This window comes from Nomascus leucogenys, chromosome 14 (assembly GCF_006542625.1).
Source record: "Nomascus leucogenys isolate Asia chromosome 14, Asia_NLE_v1, whole genome shotgun sequence".
Lineage (NCBI taxonomy): Eukaryota > Metazoa > Chordata > Mammalia > Primates > Hylobatidae > Nomascus > Nomascus leucogenys.
In genome coordinates, this window is record NC_044394.1 from 71616834 (window position 1) to 71637624 (window position 20791).

Genomic DNA, 20791 nt, shown 5'->3' on the forward strand with positions numbered 1-20791 from the left:
TCTGGTGATTAGGTCAATACATCATTATTAAAAGCGGGGCTCTCTCAATTACAATAGGAAAAAATTCTAAACCATTTTTTAAAGCTGAAGCTCTATTGCGGACTGCCTCAGTATGTCAGTTAAGTACATAGAACTATGGCATAATCAGGATAGCAGTTTTAAACACTGAAAACCATGAAGTTAGTAAGAATACAGAGAATACATATAGGTCATTATTAGAGCTTTAATTGATAAGCCATTGCATTTTTATTTCTGATTTATATTTTACGTAAAATAAAAGAAATTAGGTTACAATATAGAAACTAGAATAATAATTTAATATTATTTTAATAATTTAGTTGCAGCTGTCCTATGAACTAATTACCCATTTGGTGAACAATGTGGGAAAATTAAACAAATTATAAATGAATGAATGTTGTAAAAGTGCTCAAAGTGGGTATTATGACTCTTAGTAACAATTTTTATTGCATTCTTGGGCCTATTTTGGAAAAAAAAATCTGAAACTAAAGAAAGGAAGTATTTTACATGAAAATACTTGTTTTATATACAATCGCTTGGAGACATATCCATAGCAAATATAAAAATACAAGGTCTGTAGTCTAAATGTGTCCCATAGATGTGTTTAGTTTGCCTCTATAAATGGTCTCAACATGGAAGGTTTAGGAGACTCGTGCACAGATCTGGATTCCAGGCTTCTCTTCAAGAATCCAATCTGGTGTCCCTTGAGCCTATCTCAAGTTTAGGATGCTATGCAGAGGTTGCCCCTTTCTATGAGGCATGTGGTCTCCATTTTGCTACTGTGCCTACCTAGGTACTTCACTTCCTCAGGTCATCTCCCTTGCCTCTGTAGGGATGACTTTACAAGCCCTGTTTTATAATATATTTTAGTAAATATTTCAAGGTTTTCAAGACATTTTATATTTATTTAAATTTAGAGTCTATATTTTATATAAATCCCTTGGTAATCGGGTTGAACTTTTGAATTTAGATGGTGGTATTTTATAAACTATTTTTCTTTATATATACCATAAATAATCATCTTCCCATTAGAATGCATGTAAGCTTTTTAAGGTGAATCGTGGTATAGTTGCATAGGTCATGCATATTGCAGGCAACGTTATATTTTTCTCTTCAGCATTGCCTCCTAAAAATGCAAGTAATTGGCCGGGCGCCGTGGCTCACACATGTAATCCTAGCACTTTGAGAGGCCGAGGCTGGTGGATCACGAGGTCAGGAGATTGAGAACATCCTGGCTAACACAGTGAAACCCCCTCTCTACTACAAATACAAAAAATTAGCCGGGTGTGGTGGCACACGCCTGTAGTCCCAGCTACTCGGGAGGCTGAGGCAGAAGAATTGCTCGTGCTTGAATCCGGGAGGCAGAGGTTGCAGTGAGCCGAGATGGCACCACTGCACTCCAGCCTGGGCGACAGAGTGAGACTCCATCTCAAATAAATAAATAAATAAATAAATAAATAAAAGATGCAAATAATTTAGTGGCTTTCATTATGCTATAAATAATTCATATAGGTCATTATTAGAGCTTTAATTGATAAGCCATTGTATTTTTATTTCTGATTTATATTTTACCTAAAATGTAAAAAGTAAGAATTAATATGGAAACTAGAATACAAATAAATTTTTAAAGGAGTTATGTACCAGGGTCCTAAGATTATAATTACATAAATATTTGCATCAGGGTCCTAAGATTGTAATTGAGAATAACATTTCATACAGAGCTTTCTGACAGCTAAGATAAAAATATTACTAGAGAGAACTCATGGACTATTTAATAATAAGCAGTGAAAGTTCATTTGAAGCCTATCTCTATTAATTCAGAGCCCGGCCCTCCGAATTAAAAAGAGATAGGCTTCAAATGAACTGTCAATCGTGTCAGAATCTCAGATGACAAAGCTCCTGGGATCAGGAGCACCTGACATTGTCATCTGAGATTCTGACACCATTGATAGAAGAGAATGAGGCAAGTGTGTATCACCCAGAGGAAACCTCCACCTTTACTGGTAAGCTCTCACAACTGTATCCCTGAAACTCTCATTTCTCAAATGTTAATGTTCTCCAAAATAAGTATTTACAAATAGGGATTAGGTGAAGTTCAAAAGATTTCTCAAATACTGGACACATAATGCACAGTTTTGTAACATTTTTCAAACATGGGTGATCATGGAGTCTTTCTTTTGGGGTATAATGTTCAACTTCTGGTTAAGTAAATATCCTTTGGAATATATTAACAGTTTAAGAAACATTGCTCTATAGATAATAATTTAGATCATTAATAAAAATACCTGAGACATTTATTACTGTGTCTTAGAGTTTGGGGACATAGAGAAAAAAATACAGCTCTTTTCCTCAAGAAGCTCTTGGTTCAGGTGGGAAACAATAAAATCCTTGAAACATGCCATGCTAAATGCTGTGACAGAAGCAAAGATTTTTGGAACTGGGAAATGTTTGAAGTGAGTTTTGGAGATGACCAGAGTTCTTGTGGTGAGGCAGAGGAGGTTGTTTCCAGGGGAAGGAGCAGAACATAGAAAAGCACCGAGGAGTGAAAAGAAAGGGACTACCTCTTATGTCCTTTCAATTGTATATATTTAAGCTCACAGGATCTTACATAAGGTTTTCAGTTCAGTTGATAAATATGTAATTTTGTGATTATAAATTGTTGCTGTTGTTTTACAGTATAAATATCCACCACTGTTACTCGCCGTGAGTAAAAGAAAACTGAAAATGGTGGAAGTTTTATTGAAGAAAAATGCAAATATAAATGCAATTGATTATCTTAGCAGGTACAGACCTTAGTTCTTATTGTGTTGTTTTTAAACCTGAGTGTCATTTTAGAGTGGTAGCGGTCACTCATTCACAAATATTGTATTAATAAGAAGACTAACTTTTAATCATTGGGATATAGTGAGAAATATCAACACAGATTATCACTTAGGTAGAAAAACAATTATTTGGACGGAGTAACATAAAGAACAGTGTATAGCAGGATTCGTCTCTCTCTATAGACATTATACACATAAAAGGCTTCTATATATAGAAAGCTCTGTATATTGATAGATGTTTGTTATTTGTAATATGATGTGGTGTTATTTATAATGTAATAATGTGATGCTTTTGATTGTATGATCTTATGTTAGCTAAAGGGGTTTCATGTTAATTTTTCATTTCTACTGTGTCTTGATGTTGTTTTTAATTGATATGGGGAGAGGGAGAAAAGATAGCTTTAAATGGATAAAACTTTACTTTAATGAAGACAAGCTTTAGGTTCGCACAGGACTGGGTTTAATCCCTAGCTTTCCCACTTGCTAGATGTGTGACCTTGGTAACATTACTTATCACCAAGTATGTTTTCTTCTGTGAAAAGGAGGGTAATAATATATCCTTCAAGGGTGGTTGTGTGTAAGTAACATTATATATATATAATGTTAGAATGTCCAGCTAACAGAGCAAGGTGCTGATGTTTTGGAAACAGTGGCTGAGCATATAAGTATGTGCTTATATATATATATATAGACACACACACATATGTGTGTGTATATAATATATATTATATATGTACACACATTGTAATGTGTAAGTATATAATGTAACATCATATATATTATATATAATATATACAATATGTATTTTATAGATAATATATAATATACTATATATTATATATTTTATAGATAATATATTTTATAGATAATATATAATATACAATATATATTTTATATATATATGATGTTACTTATACACAACCACCCTTGAAGGATATATTATTGTCCTCCATATATAGTGTTTATTTAAATGCCTAGCACGTGCTTATCAGCATCATTAACTGAAGCTACACCTACTACTATTAGCATTCCTATTAATATTATTGTTTTAAGCCTGCAGATAGCTCTTATCTGACCCTTTAGCTGATTTTGCATTATAATATATAGTATCAGACTAGGGAAGAAATGAATAATTTTTCACTGAAATTTGCCTACTGTAGATAGGTGGCCTGAGCATAGTTTCTTGCCCATCAAAGGACTTTAAGTTAGCAACTTTATGTCACACCACAGTGGGACAAGAGGCTTCCTTTTTGTTCCTTGCTTTTAACCTTTGTGGTAACTTGCAAAGATAAACCCTTGAGCACCGAAGATGCTTGTTTCTTAGTACACGTAATTGGGTTAATTCTACATGGACAGGCAACATATTAAGTTGATAAAGTATATAAACTTAGCTTTTAAAATGTCATTAAAGTTTTTAATTACCTCTCTGTTATTTTAGATCAGCCCTCATACTTGCTGTTACTCTTGGAGAAAAAGATATAGTCATTCTTCTGCAGCACAATATTGATGTGTTTTCTCGAGATGCGTATGGAAAGACTGCAGAAGATTATGCCATTGAGGCTGAGAATAGAGTGTAAGTCTTTACATAAAAAGGCTAGTGAACACTAAATTGAAGTTTAAAATAATTGTAACAATTGCATCTTATATATCAGGTGAGATTTCATAGTTTGGTTCAAGTAGCTTTCAAGTGACAAATTTTCAAGTTTTTAAGTTTTCGAGAGTTGTGCAACTTTGTCAGCCAGAAATCAAGCAAAAGGCTAGATAAGTAGCAGTAGGTGCAGGATTCTTGATATTGGAACTTTTAGGACTTTTCTCCTTAGGGATTCCAATGTTGTACATTTTATTTCAAGTATAACCCCTATGCATAGGATAAAGTAGTTTCACATCTTTGATTTTTCTAATTAGTTATTTGGGTCTCAAAATGTCCAGTTTATCAAAAAATCTTGTGCTGTGTACTGGGGACCATCTACTATAGCCTGATCATTGAATTTTTCAAGAACCTAAGGGGTTCCCTAAGTCCAAGGAAGACAATCAGTGTCTACAAGTCAGAAGGAGAAGGGGAAAGGACATTCTAATCATTGCTTTGTTTTCATTGATTCTGTTGCTGCTTTCTTGCCATTGAAAGTACTCTTGCAGTCTGGTAATGATTAACCTTTGCCACCAGGATGCCCTTTCTGTTTGAGATCCCTCAATCTTCATGTTGATCCATAAAAAGGCTTCAAAGTTACAACTATTTTTTTTAGTTCACTTACACATACTTATATGCTCAGCCATTGTTTGCAAAACAGCAGAACCTTGCTCTGTTAGCTGGATATTCTAACTTTATCAACATACATACTGAGCAAATTGACACTTTCACTCACACTCAAAACCTGATGTAAAGCCCACATTTTAACCTGGGCTTCTAGACCTTCATGGTGAGTTATTTTTTGAGTCCCTTTTTTTTTTCTCTTCAAAGCAAATATTAGTTGGGATGGTTCTAAACTGTCAGAGATATTCAAATAATGTAGAAAGAGATGACAGTTTTTTTCTTTATTGCTACCAGATCTGTACCCTGAGACTTTTTAAATAAACAGTGTAAGAGCTTTTCTCAGGTAATGGAAGCTTCTATGCCATCCTTCCTTAGAGTAGGAGGCATCAACTTGCGGTTGGCCCCTCAAGTGATCTGTTTTCTATAATAATGAAGATCTCCCAAGCTGCTTGCATCACTATCTCAAGTTTGTAAAATATTTTCGGATTCTACCTCACAGGAAGCCATTCATCGGAATTATCTAAGTCTCAAGTTGGTTAGTAAGATTTAACAGAGCTAACCCTCATCCATGACTTATCAGCATTTATAGGTAAAAGTAAGGCTTTGTGCTTGCTTTGGCAGCACAAATACTAAAATTGGAACAATATGGAGAAAATTAGCATGGTGAAGCATTTCATATTTTGCAGTCACGGGAAGGTCATTTGACTGTTTGCTGGCTAGCTAAGTCATAGTTTGAATCGAAACAAAATGAGTGGCCCCTTATATTAGAATTGTGATTTTTCACTAGAAAAATATTTGTGTAAGGTGATCTATAAACTGAGAATGGAGATAAGTAACACATGGGGTGTTGTGTAAATATTTTGTTAGTATGTATCTTGGAAATGAGAAAATGTCAACTTTCATCTACTTCATGGAACTTAAAAAAAAATGAAAGTAGGGTTCTGTCTTCCGTGTCAATTGGAGATAACATCACTGATGGAGATTAGCCATCATTCTAGCAAACATCTGCTGGTTCGTTAGAGTCTGTAGAGAAGTAACAGTGGTAGCCCAAGCCAGATCTTGACATCTGTTAGTTTTCTGCCCTTGGAATTGATGAGCTCAATAATAGTGAACAGTCGTGTTACGTATTTTAATGAAATAATTTATTCCTAAATTTATTTATGAATTATGAAATAGTTGAGATGCCCTGAATTATAAGCCACAAATAGAACAATAAGCAGAATTAGGACTTAACATTTTTCTTAAACTGAAGCATTTGAATATTAGAACCTATGAAAAAATACACATTGGGTTTGATTTGGGATTTCAAAATAGTTTCAGCAATGAAGTTCAAGAACAAATTCCACTGCTTTCCTATTTCTCTGTGAATGTTAAAAATGCTACTGCATTAAACCTATATAACAACCTAGTGAAAGAAGGCAGTAAAATCTAGAAGAAGACATTGTGCCTAAGAGAAGCAACTTGTTTAAGAGCAAATACCTGTTGGCTGTAGAGCCAGGAAGGTGACTTTCCATTATGTCAAGCTGATGTGAGATAGTTTGCTGAGCTATACTGCCTTCACTTCATGAGTACTTCACCTGTTTTTATTATTTAATTAGAAAGGTACTAAGAAGTTTGTAGAGCTTACAGAAGAGAAGTGTATAGGATAATTAACATCCTGATATTGTTCAAGATACTCTAATAATTTAGTATATTTGGTAAATGTTTTTGATAATAGTATTAAAATATTAATTTCATTTATTTTTATGCATAGCATTTTCGAATTAATTTCTGAATACAAAAGAAAGAAATATGAAGAGCTTTCTATAAATAGCAATCCAGGTAAGATTTCTGATAGTGAATTACTCTTGATGGTACTACCATAGATAAAAAAGAATAAAGATGTTTTGATTACAAAAAAGCAGTTTAAAAAAATCACTGTTTAAATTGCACACATTTAAAAAATACTTAGTAGTCTAGATTTTATAATTATTTAAAAAGTTAATTGTAGGTAATTTATAATCTCAGTATTGTTTGAAAAAAATTATTAATTATGGTTCCTAATATTCTAGATTATCTTTTTGTGTAAAGAAGAAAACAAATTTTTAAGTTATTATGTTGTATGTTTTTTTATAGTCACATAATAATGAATTAGACTTTTTATATAATTAGAACTTCTATTTAATTTGTAAAATAAATTCTTTGCAATTAGTAAATGAATCAATAATTACAGTTGACCCTTGAACAACATGGGATTTAGTGCTGCCAATCCCATGCTGTTGAAAATACATATTTGGTATGTTACATATATTATATATTGTATTCTGAGTACAAGAAAGTAAGCTAGAGAAAGGAAGCTTTTGCGGTAGTTAAAGCTGTAGTTTCCTTGTAGTTCGGTGCTTGAACTACTATCAATCTAGTGTAAGGTGTTCACCCATCCGTGGTAAAATAAAGCAAATTTACTCCATTTACTCATTTTAAAATGTTGGTCTTTTTCTTGCCCTTATGCCTTCTTCATTTGTTTTACTTAATTTTTTATTTATAAAAAAACAATAATAGTTGATAGGAACTTTTTTTCATGTGAAAACCATCAGTGAAGAGGCCATGTTGATCTAGGAAATATAAACATATTTATTTGGTGGCAGTAGAAATATAAAACAGAAGCAGAAAAGAGGTACAGTTAATATGATTTAGTGAACGTTTGTAAAACATTAGTGGGGAGAGAGAAATCTTGGATCATTCATAGGTTTCCAGGTTGTGTACTGGCCTTTATACTGCACACGAGAAAGGAGTAGGACGTGTTCACTGAATGGAGAAGTACAGCTGGTCAACAGGGAAGAAAAACTTCCCTTCCCTCCAAATCTGAGGTTGGAGATGCAGACGTAGAATGATGTTATTATAATTATTAGGCAAAGTCATCGATCTCAATGAGCTGTCCATGATGCAGACGTAGAATGAGAAGCTATCCTGTGACAAAACCCTGGGAATGTCAACATTCCCTCCCGCCCCCAGGAAAAAAAGAGTTGGTAAAGGAGAATGAGCAGTGGCTAGAGGAAGGTAGGAGAGGAGTCAGAGGAAGTGATGTGGCAAAAATAAAAAATGTGAGAATTTTAAGGAGGGAGTATCAATTCTAACAAGTAAGATTACTGAAAAGCCAATTAGATTTAACTGTTAAAAGCTCTTTGGCGGTACCCTTTTCAAAAGAACCATTTTTGAGATGTAATGTGGGCTATTGATGTGATTGCTATGTCTGGTGTCCAAATATGGAGGAACAAATCTACCAAGATCCTGCGTAACTCTTTTGTAACTGCAGAAGCTACGTGCACAGGGTCAGGGAAAATGGTCTTGACTTCTGAGTACATGTGCCCACACTTTTACAGATTGTCAAAACCTAAGGGTAATGTGTGAGAAAAACTGTGGTCTTCTTATCTGCTCCTTGTGGAAATACTTAGTTTGTACTGAAATCCCTGATAAGTTCTTCTGGATTCATTCTGAAACAAAAGTCTGGCAGCAGTAACTGGAACCAGCTTGTCCAAAGCACATACATCCCGACTCCCTCCAACATGGAATCATAACACAGCCGCATTTCGAGAGTTTCAAGTTTCAATCAGAAGTAGTCTACAGACGTGTGCATGTGTCTTTATAGCAGCATGATTTATAATCCTTTGGGTATATACCCAGTAATGGGATGGCTGGGTCAAATGGTATTTCTAGTTCTAGATCCCTGAGGCATCGCCACACTGACTTCCACAATGGTTGAACTAGTTTACAGTCCCACCAACAGTGTAAAAGTGTTCCTATTTCTCCACATCCTCTCCAGCACCTGTTGTTTCCTGACTTTTTAATGATGGCCATTCTAACTGGTGTGAAATGGTATCTCATTGTGGTTTTGATTTGCATTTCTCTGATGGCCAGTATGATGAGCATTTTTGCATGTGTTTTTTGGCTGCATAAATGTCTTCTTTTGAGAAGTGTCTGTTCATATCCTTTGCCCACTTTTTGATGGGGTTGTTTGTTTTTTTCTTGTAAATTTGTTTGAGTTCATTGTAGATTCTGGATATTAGCCCTTTGTCAGATGAGTAGGTTGCAAAAATTTTCTCCCATTCTGTAGGTTGTCATATTATTAAAGCCGTAAAGATAAAATGAGAGTTGATACTCAATGAAACTGATGTGAGTGAATAAAACTATGAAACAGTGTGTCTGTGGGAGAGAGGAGGACATGGGGCTGCTATTGTGAAGAAGGAATTTGTACAAGTTAGTCCATTTTCTGTAACTTTTATATTCTAATAAAGGAAAACCATATCTTCATATTTATAAAAATGAGATTTTACTGGTTCGATCACAGGGGTGGTGAGAATAATGAAGAACAAAATGTGGAAGGCAAAGAATGAAGACCAGATAGTGAGATTAGATTTATCAACAAAAAAGAGTGCAAGTGGGGTGGGATGGTGTAAATAAAGATAGCAGCTGGCTAGGTGTTTGGGGATTTCTGATGAGGAAACCTGAGAAAACTCACTTTATGTGGACCTGGTATATTCACACTCGAACAGAATATTGGATTATTGTTGCTTCAGAGCTTACTGGAAGCAGAAGGTGGAAGAATGAGAGTAAACCACAGGGACTCAATTCTTCTTTCTGTAGGGGTCACACATCAACAATAGGATAGGTGCTTCATGTTAGCAAAATGCGATGCACTGCATGTCAAACTGACTGTGGAAGCAAAACAATCAAGAAATATATTTCTTAAGTATTATTTATTTATTTTTTAATTTTATTATTATTATACTTTAAGTTTTAGGGTACATGTGCACAACATGCAGGTTTGTTAAAATGTAACTGTCAATAATCATGGCAAATATTTTGATATATAAAAGGTGATTAACATGAAAAAAGCCTCTGATGTTTCAAATATTTTGGTTAGATTTGTTTTATGGGAATCTAATTACACATTAGGTATTTGGAGTGTAATGTATACATTTTTTGCATAAGTGAATGAAGAGATGGCAGGAGGGCTAAAGTTGAGAATCCAGGAAATGGAAAAACACCAGAAGCCTGCATGACTGTGGACAACATGAGTATTTTTGTTAACTATGCTTCTGTATGTAGATATCTGAACTAATGAACTGAGAATACATCCTGCAAGCAGAAGTGAATGATACATTTTAATGAAATTGATAGTTTTTAAGTTAGAGGACAAAATGAAAGACAGGAGAACTATTGTAGTATTTTAGTATAAATGATTCTTGGGTGATTTCTTTAGGGTACACCATAGTGTTCTACCATGGGCTTTGACATTTATCCTTCTGGGGTCCTATTTGGTCCTCTTGTTTAACATCACGTTTTTTGGCTTCAGTTAAGAGGATCACATGGGTAGAGGTACTTTTCTGTGTTAGTTGTAGTCATGTGAAACCTAATCTCTCTCTTGAAATCTGGATTACATGTTTTATGAAACCTATATTGTGATTTCCATGTGTATATTCCTGTCATGTCTGTATGCTAACGAAAACAAGAGCAAAAGCAACCCAGAGCCTAATAGGTAACAGTTTCAAGACCAAGCATGAAGATTTCAGCTGGATACAAACACTACATAGTGGATGGTGGGCTGTGTCATATTTACATGTACTTAATTATGTGTCCCTTTTGCTTTGTAGAATCTTCTGAGCGACCTCCTTTATGCACGATAAACAAATGTATTTTCATCTTTAATTAACAAAATGCTTTGTGACATATACATGATATATTAATCATTATGTTGTAAAACTCATTCAGCTTACCCTGAAAGAAGCAGATCCCAGTTCAAAAGTAGCCATAAGAAGGAAGGGTTCACCACCTCCAGGAAAAGGTAAATTTGCCAATACAAATTTCTTCTGGAAAGAAGGATATGAATATATTGGAAATGTTCATAGTCTTCTGATTCTTACTTCTTTTACCCCAATGAGATAGAAGGATTTGATCTAAATGATGCTGATGCTGTTGTTAGTGTCTATGCTTATAAAATGATATTTAGAAGAATAAGGAAAAGAAATTTTTAAAATGTGAGCTCTAGCTCAGATGCTTTTCCTTTTAGGTTGTGATAAAGATCCCAATGTGGAATTTGTATGCATGTTAGGGGTTCAAGGAGGTGAATTTTGAAACTATAAATATTTTTCAGTGCTTCAATTTCTGGTTGCAATACTGTCCTTTACCTAGAGAAAAGCTATACCTGCTGACATTACAATTGTGTTAGAACTTCAACTTCTTTATGTCAGTGTTGTCACACTAAGAACCTTTGAATCTTCACTCAATCACATGCTCTGATTACCAGCTTGAATTTCTGCATGTGTATGTGTGTGTGTGCTTTTGTTTGTGAGTTTGGGTGTGTGTGAACACCTCTGATTCTGGAAAACGAATAAAGTCATTAATCATTTTTTGGTGACTCTTTGGAAGATACAGGGTTTTAAAGCAATGATTCTGAGCTGTTTTAGCCTTAGAATCTTTTATACTACTACAATTCATTGCCTACAGGTAACCAACAACCTGAATTAAAGTTGGTTTGTTTGTTTTGTATTATACTTTAAGTTCTGGGATACATGTGAAGAACATGCAGGTTTCTTACATAGGTATACATGTGCCATGGTGGTTTACTGTACCCATCAACCCATCAGCTACATTAGGTATTTCTACTAATGCTGTCCCTCCCCTAGGACCCCACCCCCCTGACAGGCCCTGGTGTGTGATGTTCCCCTCCCTGTGTCCGTGTGTTCTCATTGTTCAACTCCCACTTACGAGTGAGAAAATGTGGCGTTTGATTTTCTTTTCCTGTGTTAGTTTGCTGAGAATCATGGTTTCAGGCTTCATCCATGTCTTTGCAAAGGACATGAACTCATCCTTTTTATGGCTGCATAGTATTCCATGATGTGTATATGCCACATTTTCTTTATCCAGTCTATCACTGATGGGCATTTGGGTTGGTTCCAAGTCTTGGCTATTGTGAATAGTGCTGCAATAGACATACATGTGCATGTGTCTTTATAGTAGAATGATTTTTAATCTTTGGGGTATGTACTCAGTAATGGGATTGCTGGGTCAAATGATATTTCTGGTTCTAGATCCTTGAAGAATCACCACACTGTCTTCCACAATGGTTGAAATAATTGACACTCCCACCAACAATATAAAAGCATTCCTATTTCTCCACATTCTCTCCAGCATCTGTTGTTTCCTGACTTTTTAATGATTGCCATTCTAACTGGCATGAGATGGTATCTCATTGTGGTTTTGATTTGCATTTCTTTAATGATCAGTGATTATGAGCCTTTTTTTCATATGTTTACTGGCTGAATAAATGTCTTCTTTTGAACATATCCTTCACCCACTTTTTGATGAGGTTGTTTGTTCTTTTCTCGTAAATGTGTTTAAGTTCCTTTTAGATTCCGGATGTTAGCCTTCTGTCAGATGGAGAGATTGCAAACATCTTCTACCATTCTGTAGGTTGCCTGTTCACTCTGATCATAGTATTGGAAGTTCTGGCCAGGGCAATCAGACAAGACAAAAAAATAAAGGGTATTCAAATAGGAAGAAAGGAAGTCAAATTGTCTGTGCAGATGACATGACTGTATATTTAGGAAACCAAATAATCTCAGCCCCAAATCTCCTTTGGCTGATAAGCAACATAGCAAAGTCTCAGGATACAAATTCAGTGTGCAAAAATCACAAGCATTCCTATACACCGATAAAAGACAAACAGCCAAATCATGAGTGAACGCCCATTCACAATAGCTACAAGAGAATAAAATACCTAGGAATACAACTCACAAGGGATGGGAAGGACCCCTTCAAGGATAACTACAAACCACTGCTCAAGGATATAAGAGAGGACACAAACAAATGGAAAAACATTCCATGCTCATGGATAGGAAGAATCAATATCATGAAAATGGCCATACTGCCCAAAGTAATTTATAGGTTCAGTGCTATAGACTACCATTGACTTTCTTCACAGAATTAGAAAAAACTACTGGAAATTTCACATGGAACCAAAAAAGAGCCCATATAGCCAAGACAATCCTAAGCAAAAAGAACAGAGCTGGAGGCATCATGCTACCTGGCTTCAAACTATGCTACAAGGCTATAGTAATGAAAACAGCATGGTACGGGTACCAAAACAGGGATATAGACCAATGGAACAGAACAGAGGCCTCAGAAGTAACACCATACATCTACAACCATATGATCTTTGACAAACCTGACAAAAAACAATCACTGGGGAAAAGATTACCTATTTAATAAATGGTGTTGGGAGAACTGGCTAGCCTTATGCAGGAAAATGAAACTGGACCCCTTCCTTACACCTCATACAAAAATTAACTCAAGATAAATTAAAGACTTAAATGTTTAAGTAAGACCTAAAACCATAATAACCCTAGAAGAAAACCTATGCAATACCATTCAGGACATTGGCATGGGCAAAGACTTCATGACTAAAACACCAAAAGCAATGGCAACAAAAGCCAAAATTGACAAATGGGATCTAATTAAACTAAGGAACTTGTGCAGTTTTATTTGGGAGTGTGCATGAGGTACCTCTGAGTTTTAAAAATGAAGAAAGTAAGTAGTCATGCTTTCCTGACTCTTTGGTAGACACAGCCTTTTAAAACGGTGATTCTGAGCTGTTACGGTTTTGGGTTTTCTATAATATTAAAGCTTACTGCCGACATGTAACCAAGAGCTTGAATTAATTTAAAAGAAAAAAAGAAATCACCCAAATGCACATTAAAAACCTCTTACAACATAAGTGCACATTCATAGATAACATGTAGAACTTGATTTTGTGTGTTACAAACTTGTAGAAAAGTTCAGGCAGTGCACTTAATGTATGCAACTTGGTCTTTGTAAAATCAGTGATATATATTTCAGATCTATCCACATTGACCCAGTGAGGTATTTCTTGATTTATTGTATGATCTCATGATATGCCATGTGATGACTACAGCATATTATGCTCTCTTCATGCTGATACCATATGGACTTAAATATGATGACATACCAACATGGATATGCTTATGTGGTTGCTTTTATTGATTTGTACTATATTAGGAATGAAACAGAAGTATTGGAAATCCTAGCAAGCATAGCTGTATTTCTCCCATGGCTGTGTTGATGGCAACTGTTTCCCCCTTAAAGCATGTCTTTTTGACATGTCCTGACTCTGAGAAAATCCAATGTGTGCTTTTCAGATAATAACAGTAAGGAGAGGAAATGGCCAATCAAAGTGTTACTTGTCCTCTCGGCTCCCCTTCGTGAATGTTAAACTCTAAACTACTCAGATCACAATTTAGAACCCCTTTGTTGATCCCTATAGAGTGTTCCCGGATGTCAAATGACAAATAGGCCTTTGATGAAGAAACACCCTGTAAAGCCATATTGCTCTGGTTTTTGTGTGTGAGTGTGTGTGTGTGTGTGTGTATTTTTTTCTCTCCTGAAAACTGTAAATAGAGGAATTTTCATTACAAATGAAAATGTTTCTGTTCCATATTTATTTCCAGTCTAATATACTTTGCTCTTCTTGGATCTAGTAAGGATCTCAGCTTGACTTACTTATACCTGCAAAAAATTATGTCAATGCTTCATTTTTCATGTCAATTACTGACATATTTTCAAGTCTTCACAAGTTATTTCTGAAGATTTTGGTGCATCAAGGAGAGACTGTCATTGTAGTTAAAGAAGTTTTTAAATAGGTTATATTCAATAAAATTTCAGAGCTTGTTTCTCTGGAAAGCATAGACATAGTGGTGTTATGGGTAGTTAAATTTAAAATAGCTCCACAAAGTGTTGTGTACGTAAAAGTGTTCATATCCTGGAAAATTCTAATCTACTGCTCAGTACTGTCTCCTGGAGAGGAAAATAGGTAAGATAGGCTGCTGAGCCTATGATAATAACTCATAATATGAGGTGAAAGCATAGAGACAAAATGAGAGACGATAGATACTCAAACTGATGTGAGTGAAGAACAGCTGTGAAACAGTATCTATGGGAGAGAGGAGGCCATGGGGCTGCTTTTGTGAAGAAGGAATTTGTACACATTAGTCAAGTGTCTGACACATTTAACATTTTAATAAAGCAAAACCTTATATTCACATGTGTCAGAATGGGATTGTACAGATGTCACAATACAGTGGTGGTGAAAATAATGAAGAAACGAATGTGGAGGTCAAAGAATCAAGTCCACCAATATGGATATTAGATTTATGAACGAAAAAGTGTGTATGTCAAATTGGGCAGGTGTAAACAAAGAAAGCAGCTAGCTAGGTAATTTGGAGGTTTCTAATGAGGAGACTTGTGGGAAGTCACTTAATGGAAAGCAGAAGTTGGAAGGATGAGGGTGACCCACAGGGTCTCATTTCTCCTCCCTAGAAGTTTTGCACATCAATGATACATGCTTCGTTCACATCAGTTAGCATATTGGGATACAGCTTAATCGAAAAAGTGTTTTTTTGTTTTTTGGTTTTTTTTTAAAGCTGTGTTTGCTGAGGTAGTTATTTCGTAAAAGAACCTGAGAGACCCCTATGGTATATCATATGAAACTAGATTTAGAAAAAAGGAATCAAAGAATGCATTTTTAGAGTACTAAACAGATAACTGCCAATAATCATGACAATCATGACACACACACACACACACACACACACACACATATATATATGCATTATGTCATATTGGTTGGGTATTTATAAGAAAAGAAGTCTGTAGTGATTTAGAAACTTTGTTCTTTTAGCTTAGGATTGACTTGGCGATGCGGGCTGTGAAGAAAGTCATTGGTAGCTTGATGGGGATGGCATTGAATCTATAAATTACCTTGGGCAGTATGGCCATTTTCACGATATTGATTCTTCCAACCCATGAGCATGGAATGTTCTTCCATTTGTTTGTATCCTCTTTTATTTCATTGAGCAGTGGTTTGTAGTTCTCCTTGAAGAGGTCCTTCACATCCCTTGTAAGTTGGATTCCTAGGTATTTTATTGTCTTTGAAGCAATTGTGAATGGGAGTTCACTCATGATTTGGCTCTCTGTTTGTCTGTGATTGGTGTACAAGAATGCTTGTGATTTTTGTACATTGATTTTGTATCCTGAGACTTTGCTGAAGTTGCTAATCAGCTTAAGGAGATTTTGGGCTGAGACGATGGGGTTTTCTAGATATACAATCATGTCATCTGCAAACAGGGACAATTTGACTTCCTCTTTTCCTAATTGAATACCCTTTATTTCCTTCTCCTGCCTGATTGCCCTGGCCAGAACTTCCAGCACTATGTTGAATAGGAGTGGTGAGAGAGGGCATCCCTGTCTTGTGCCAGTTTTCAAAGGGAATGCTTCCAGTTTTTGCCCATTCAGTATGATATTGGCTGTGGGCTTGTCATAGATAGCTCTTATTATTTTAAGGTACGTCCCATCAATACCTAATTTATTGAGAGTTTTTAGCGTGAAGCGTTGTTGAATTTTGTGAAAGGCCTTTTCTGCATCTATTGAGATAATCATGTGGTTTTTGTCTTTGGTTCTGTTTATATGCTGGATTACATTTATTGATTTGCGTATGTTGAACCAGCCTTGCATCCCAGGGATGAAGCCCACTTGATCATGGTGGATAAGCTTTTTGATGTGCTGCTGGATTCGGTTTGCCAGTATTTTATTGAGGATTTTTGCATCAATGTTCGTCAAGGATATTGGTCTGAAATTCTCTTTTTTGGTTATGTCTCTGCCAGGCTTTGGTATCAGGACGCTGCTGGCCTCATAAAATGTGTTAGGGAGGATTCCTTCTTTTTCTATCGATTGGAATAGTTTCAGAAGGAATGGTACCACCTGACTTCAAACTATACTACAAGGCTACAGTAACCAAAACAGCGTGGTACTGGTACCACAACAGAGACATAGGTCAATGGAACAGAACAGAGCCCTCAGAAATAATGCCGCATATCTACAACTATCTGATCTTTGACAAACCTGACAAAAACAAGAAATGGGGAAAGGATTCCCTATTTAATAAATGCTGCTGGGAAAACTGGCTAGCCATGTGTAGAAAGCTGAAACTGGATCCCTTCCTTACACCTTATACAAAAATTAATTCAAGATGGATTAAAGACTTAAATGTTAGACCTAAAACCATTAAAATCCTACAAGAAAACCTAGGCAATCCCATTCAGGACATAGGCATGGGCAAGGACTTCATGTCTAAAACACCAAAAGCAATGGCAACAAAAGCCAAAATTGACAAATGGGATCTAATTAAACTAAAGAGCTTCTGCACAGCAAAAGAAACTACCATCACAGTGAACAGACAACCTACAGAATGGGAGAAAATTTTCGCAACCTACTCATCTGACAAAGGGCTAATATCCAGAATCTACAATGAACTCAAACAAATTTACAAGAAAAAAACAAACAACCCCATCAAAAAGTGGGTGAAGGACATGAACAGACACTTCTCAGAAGAAGACATTTATGCAGCCAAAAAACATATGAAAAAATGCTCATCATCACTGGCCATCAGAGAAATGCAAATCAAAACCACAGTGAGATACCATCTCACACCAGTTAGAATGGCCATCATTAAAAAGTCAGGAAACAACTGGTGCTGGAGAGGATGTGGAGAAATAGGAACACTTTTACACTGTTGGTGGGACTGTAAACTAGTTCAACCATTGTGGAAGTCAGTGTGGCGATGCCTCAGGGATCTAGAACTAGAAATACCATTTGACCCAGCCATCCCATTACTGGGTATATACCCAAAGGACTACAAATCATGCTGCTATAAAGACACATGCACATGTATGTTTACTGCGGCACTATTCACAATAGCAAAGAGTTGGAACCAACCCAAATGTCCAACAACGATAGACTGGATTAAGAAAATGTGGCACATATACACCATGGAATACCATGCAGCCATAAAAAATGATGAGTTCATGTCCTTTGTGGGGACACGGATGAAGCTGGAAACCATCATTCTCAGTAAACTATCGCAAGGATGAAAAACCAAACACCACATGTTCTCACTCATAGGTGGGAATTGAACAATGAGAACTCATGGACCCAGGAAGGGGAACATCACACTCCGGGGACTGTTGTGAGGTGGGGGGAGGGGGGAGGGACAGCATTAGGAGATATACCTAATGCTAAATGACGAGTTAATGGGTGCAGCAAAACAACATGGCACATGGATGCATATGTAACAAACCTGCACGTTGTGCACATGTACCCTAAAACCTAAAGTATAATAATAATTAAAAGAAACTTTGTTTAGTTTATTTTCATAGGAATCTGATTACACATTATTTCATTGACGTGTATGTTTTTGCAAAAGTGGACGAAGAGACAGTGAGAAGGCCGAACTGCTGAATCCAGGAAATGTAAAAACCTCAGGAGTCTTCATGAGTATAAAGAAAATGATTTTTTAAATTATGACTCTAAGATTAAGTGAACTCACTTCAGATGCATTTAGAATATTTGCGTAAAGGATGATTTGATTTTTGGCTGCTCCAGGAACTACTGGAAGCAGGAAAGAGTGATAGAATTGGGATAAACCACAGTGACTCATTACTCCTCTTTGTTACTATTGGGCACCAGAGCTATATGTTTTGTTGATATTAGTTATTCAAATGAGATAAACATGAATATACATACATTGGCTTTGTTTTTCAAGCAGCTAACTATTGGATAAAATAGCAATTTAATAAAAATTCTCTAGAGAATAACATGATACTTCAACCAGACTATTTTAGAAGTGAAAATAATGTTGAATTCTTTACTTGACTCCCAAATGGTTATTTTCAATGAATATTGGAGTGATTTCCAGATGTAAAAGCTTATTTGTATCTAATGCTTGTAGCAACTTTATTTTGTATGTCAAATTTGGTAATTTGTTATACTTTTTGATGAAGCTATATTATACCTTGTTGCCATGAGTGGATGAAGAAACTTTCAGAAGGCTAAACTAGAAGATACAAGAGATGTAGGCATATTACTACACCATATGGGTGTGAGAAATAATGAATATTACATACTAGAATTCACCAAACATATATCCAAGCTGATTAAGTTAGGACACTTCCACTGAAGAGATATGAAGTGTACATTCAACTAAAGTGTCATTATATTTGTGTACCTTCTCACTGATCGATCAAGTTAAAGAGCATGATGAATGTTTGCAGTAAAATGTTCTAAATCATTCTGATATCTTGCATGAAAGACATGCAGGTGCATGTATCACCTGCTTTGACGTTGATTCCCAGGTATATGAGTTGGACTCTGATTTTAGATCACATTTGTCCTCATCACTCAGCATATCCACACTGATATTGACATGGTTTTATTTTAGTTTTAGACGTATGGAGCAAGTCATATCACATTTGATATTGTCAGTGTATATTTCTTGAAGCCTGTATTCCTATTTTCTTCAGTGTATTTCCTTCATGTTTAGTCCCAAGAAACAAAGTATAAAATATCAAAGCCTACAGTAATACAGGCAGGAGGATATAACTTGATGCTAACATGCTATCCATGCATTAATGTATGGATAACATTTATCATATGTACATATGCGTGATTATGTATCCCTTTTGCTTTTCAGTGTCTTCTCAGAAATAACCAGCTGAGAAGGTAAAGTCTCATTTATATGTTGAACTATTAACTATATAGTCTATGAAACCTACTTTATGTATTGATTATTTTGTTTCAAATCCCATTCAGGCTACCAGTGACGAGAAAGATTCTGTTTCGAATATAGCCACAGAAATGAAGGAGGAACCAATATTTGGGACGGGTAATTTTGCAAAACACATCTAATGTCATGTTCAATCAAGATAGAAGAGAACTTCCCTTCCCCAAATAAATCAGTGGGGAGTTCGTCTAAGCTGCATGTTCTGATTCAGTACGCCTGAGATTCTTCATTTGTAGTGAGTTCTCAGGTGACCCTGATGCTGCTGGTCCTTGGCCATGATCTGAGTAGTAAGATTATAGACTTCCCCACATTGAAATTGGGAAGAAGAACCATTGCAGAGCAGTTCAACACATACCAGGCTAAGGGAAAAGCATAATTTTGCTTTAATTTTACAGCATGTTTCCATCAAGAGGGGAAAGAGAATGAGATGAAGTAATAGAAATTGTAGGCATCATATTGTATTGTTATAAACAGAGGGAAAAGTGATCCTAATTACTCCATAAATACTGTAGAATGAGAACTAAGAAGACCACTGATGTAGCAATTATTTTCCTCAAGGAAGAGGGATTGTGAGGCAGGAAGGAGGAAAAAGAAGAAGGTATTTATGTAATTTTGGGGTTTCTGCTGAGGAAACCTGAGTGAACTCATTTCAGATGCATTTGGAATATTTGCATAAAAGAAGATTTGATTTTGGCTGCTCCAAGAACTACTGGAAGCAGGAAACAATGCTAGAACTGGGATAAACCACAGTGACTCATTACTCCTCTTTGTTACTATTAGGCATCAGAGATACATGTTTTGTTGACTTTAGTTATAAACATGAGATAAACTTGCATATGAATACACTGGCTTCCTTGTTCAGGGAGCTAACTCTTGGATAAAATAGCTATTGAATGAAACTTCTTTAGAGAATAACATGATACTCCCAACAAGACTATTTTAGAAACAAAAATGTTGAATTCTAATTAACTCCTAAAGTGGTCATTTTCAATGAATATTGGAGTGATTTCTGAATGTAAAACTTATTAATAT

At 35.6% G+C, this 20791-nt stretch overlaps 1 protein-coding gene across 1 annotated transcript in view; it reads left to right on the top strand.

Annotated features, from left to right (window-relative positions):
* LOC100601910 (ankyrin repeat domain-containing protein 36B-like) overlaps positions 1-20177 on the top strand; it is a 39614-nt gene extending 19437 nt beyond the window's left edge. Inside the window, exons 4-10 of the mRNA XM_030827487.1 lie at positions 2695-2801; positions 4279-4413; positions 6845-6912; positions 10722-10750; positions 10840-10912; positions 19670-19698; positions 19789-20177. Of these exons, the coding sequence (XP_030683347.1) occupies positions 2695-2801; positions 4279-4413; positions 6845-6912; positions 10722-10750; positions 10840-10912; positions 19670-19686 (429 nt within the window). The 3' untranslated portion in view covers positions 19687-19698; positions 19789-20177. The remainder of the gene's footprint in view (positions 1-2694; positions 2802-4278; positions 4414-6844; positions 6913-10721; positions 10751-10839; positions 10913-19669; positions 19699-19788) is intronic.
* The last annotated feature ends 614 nt before the right edge of the window (positions 20178-20791 follow it).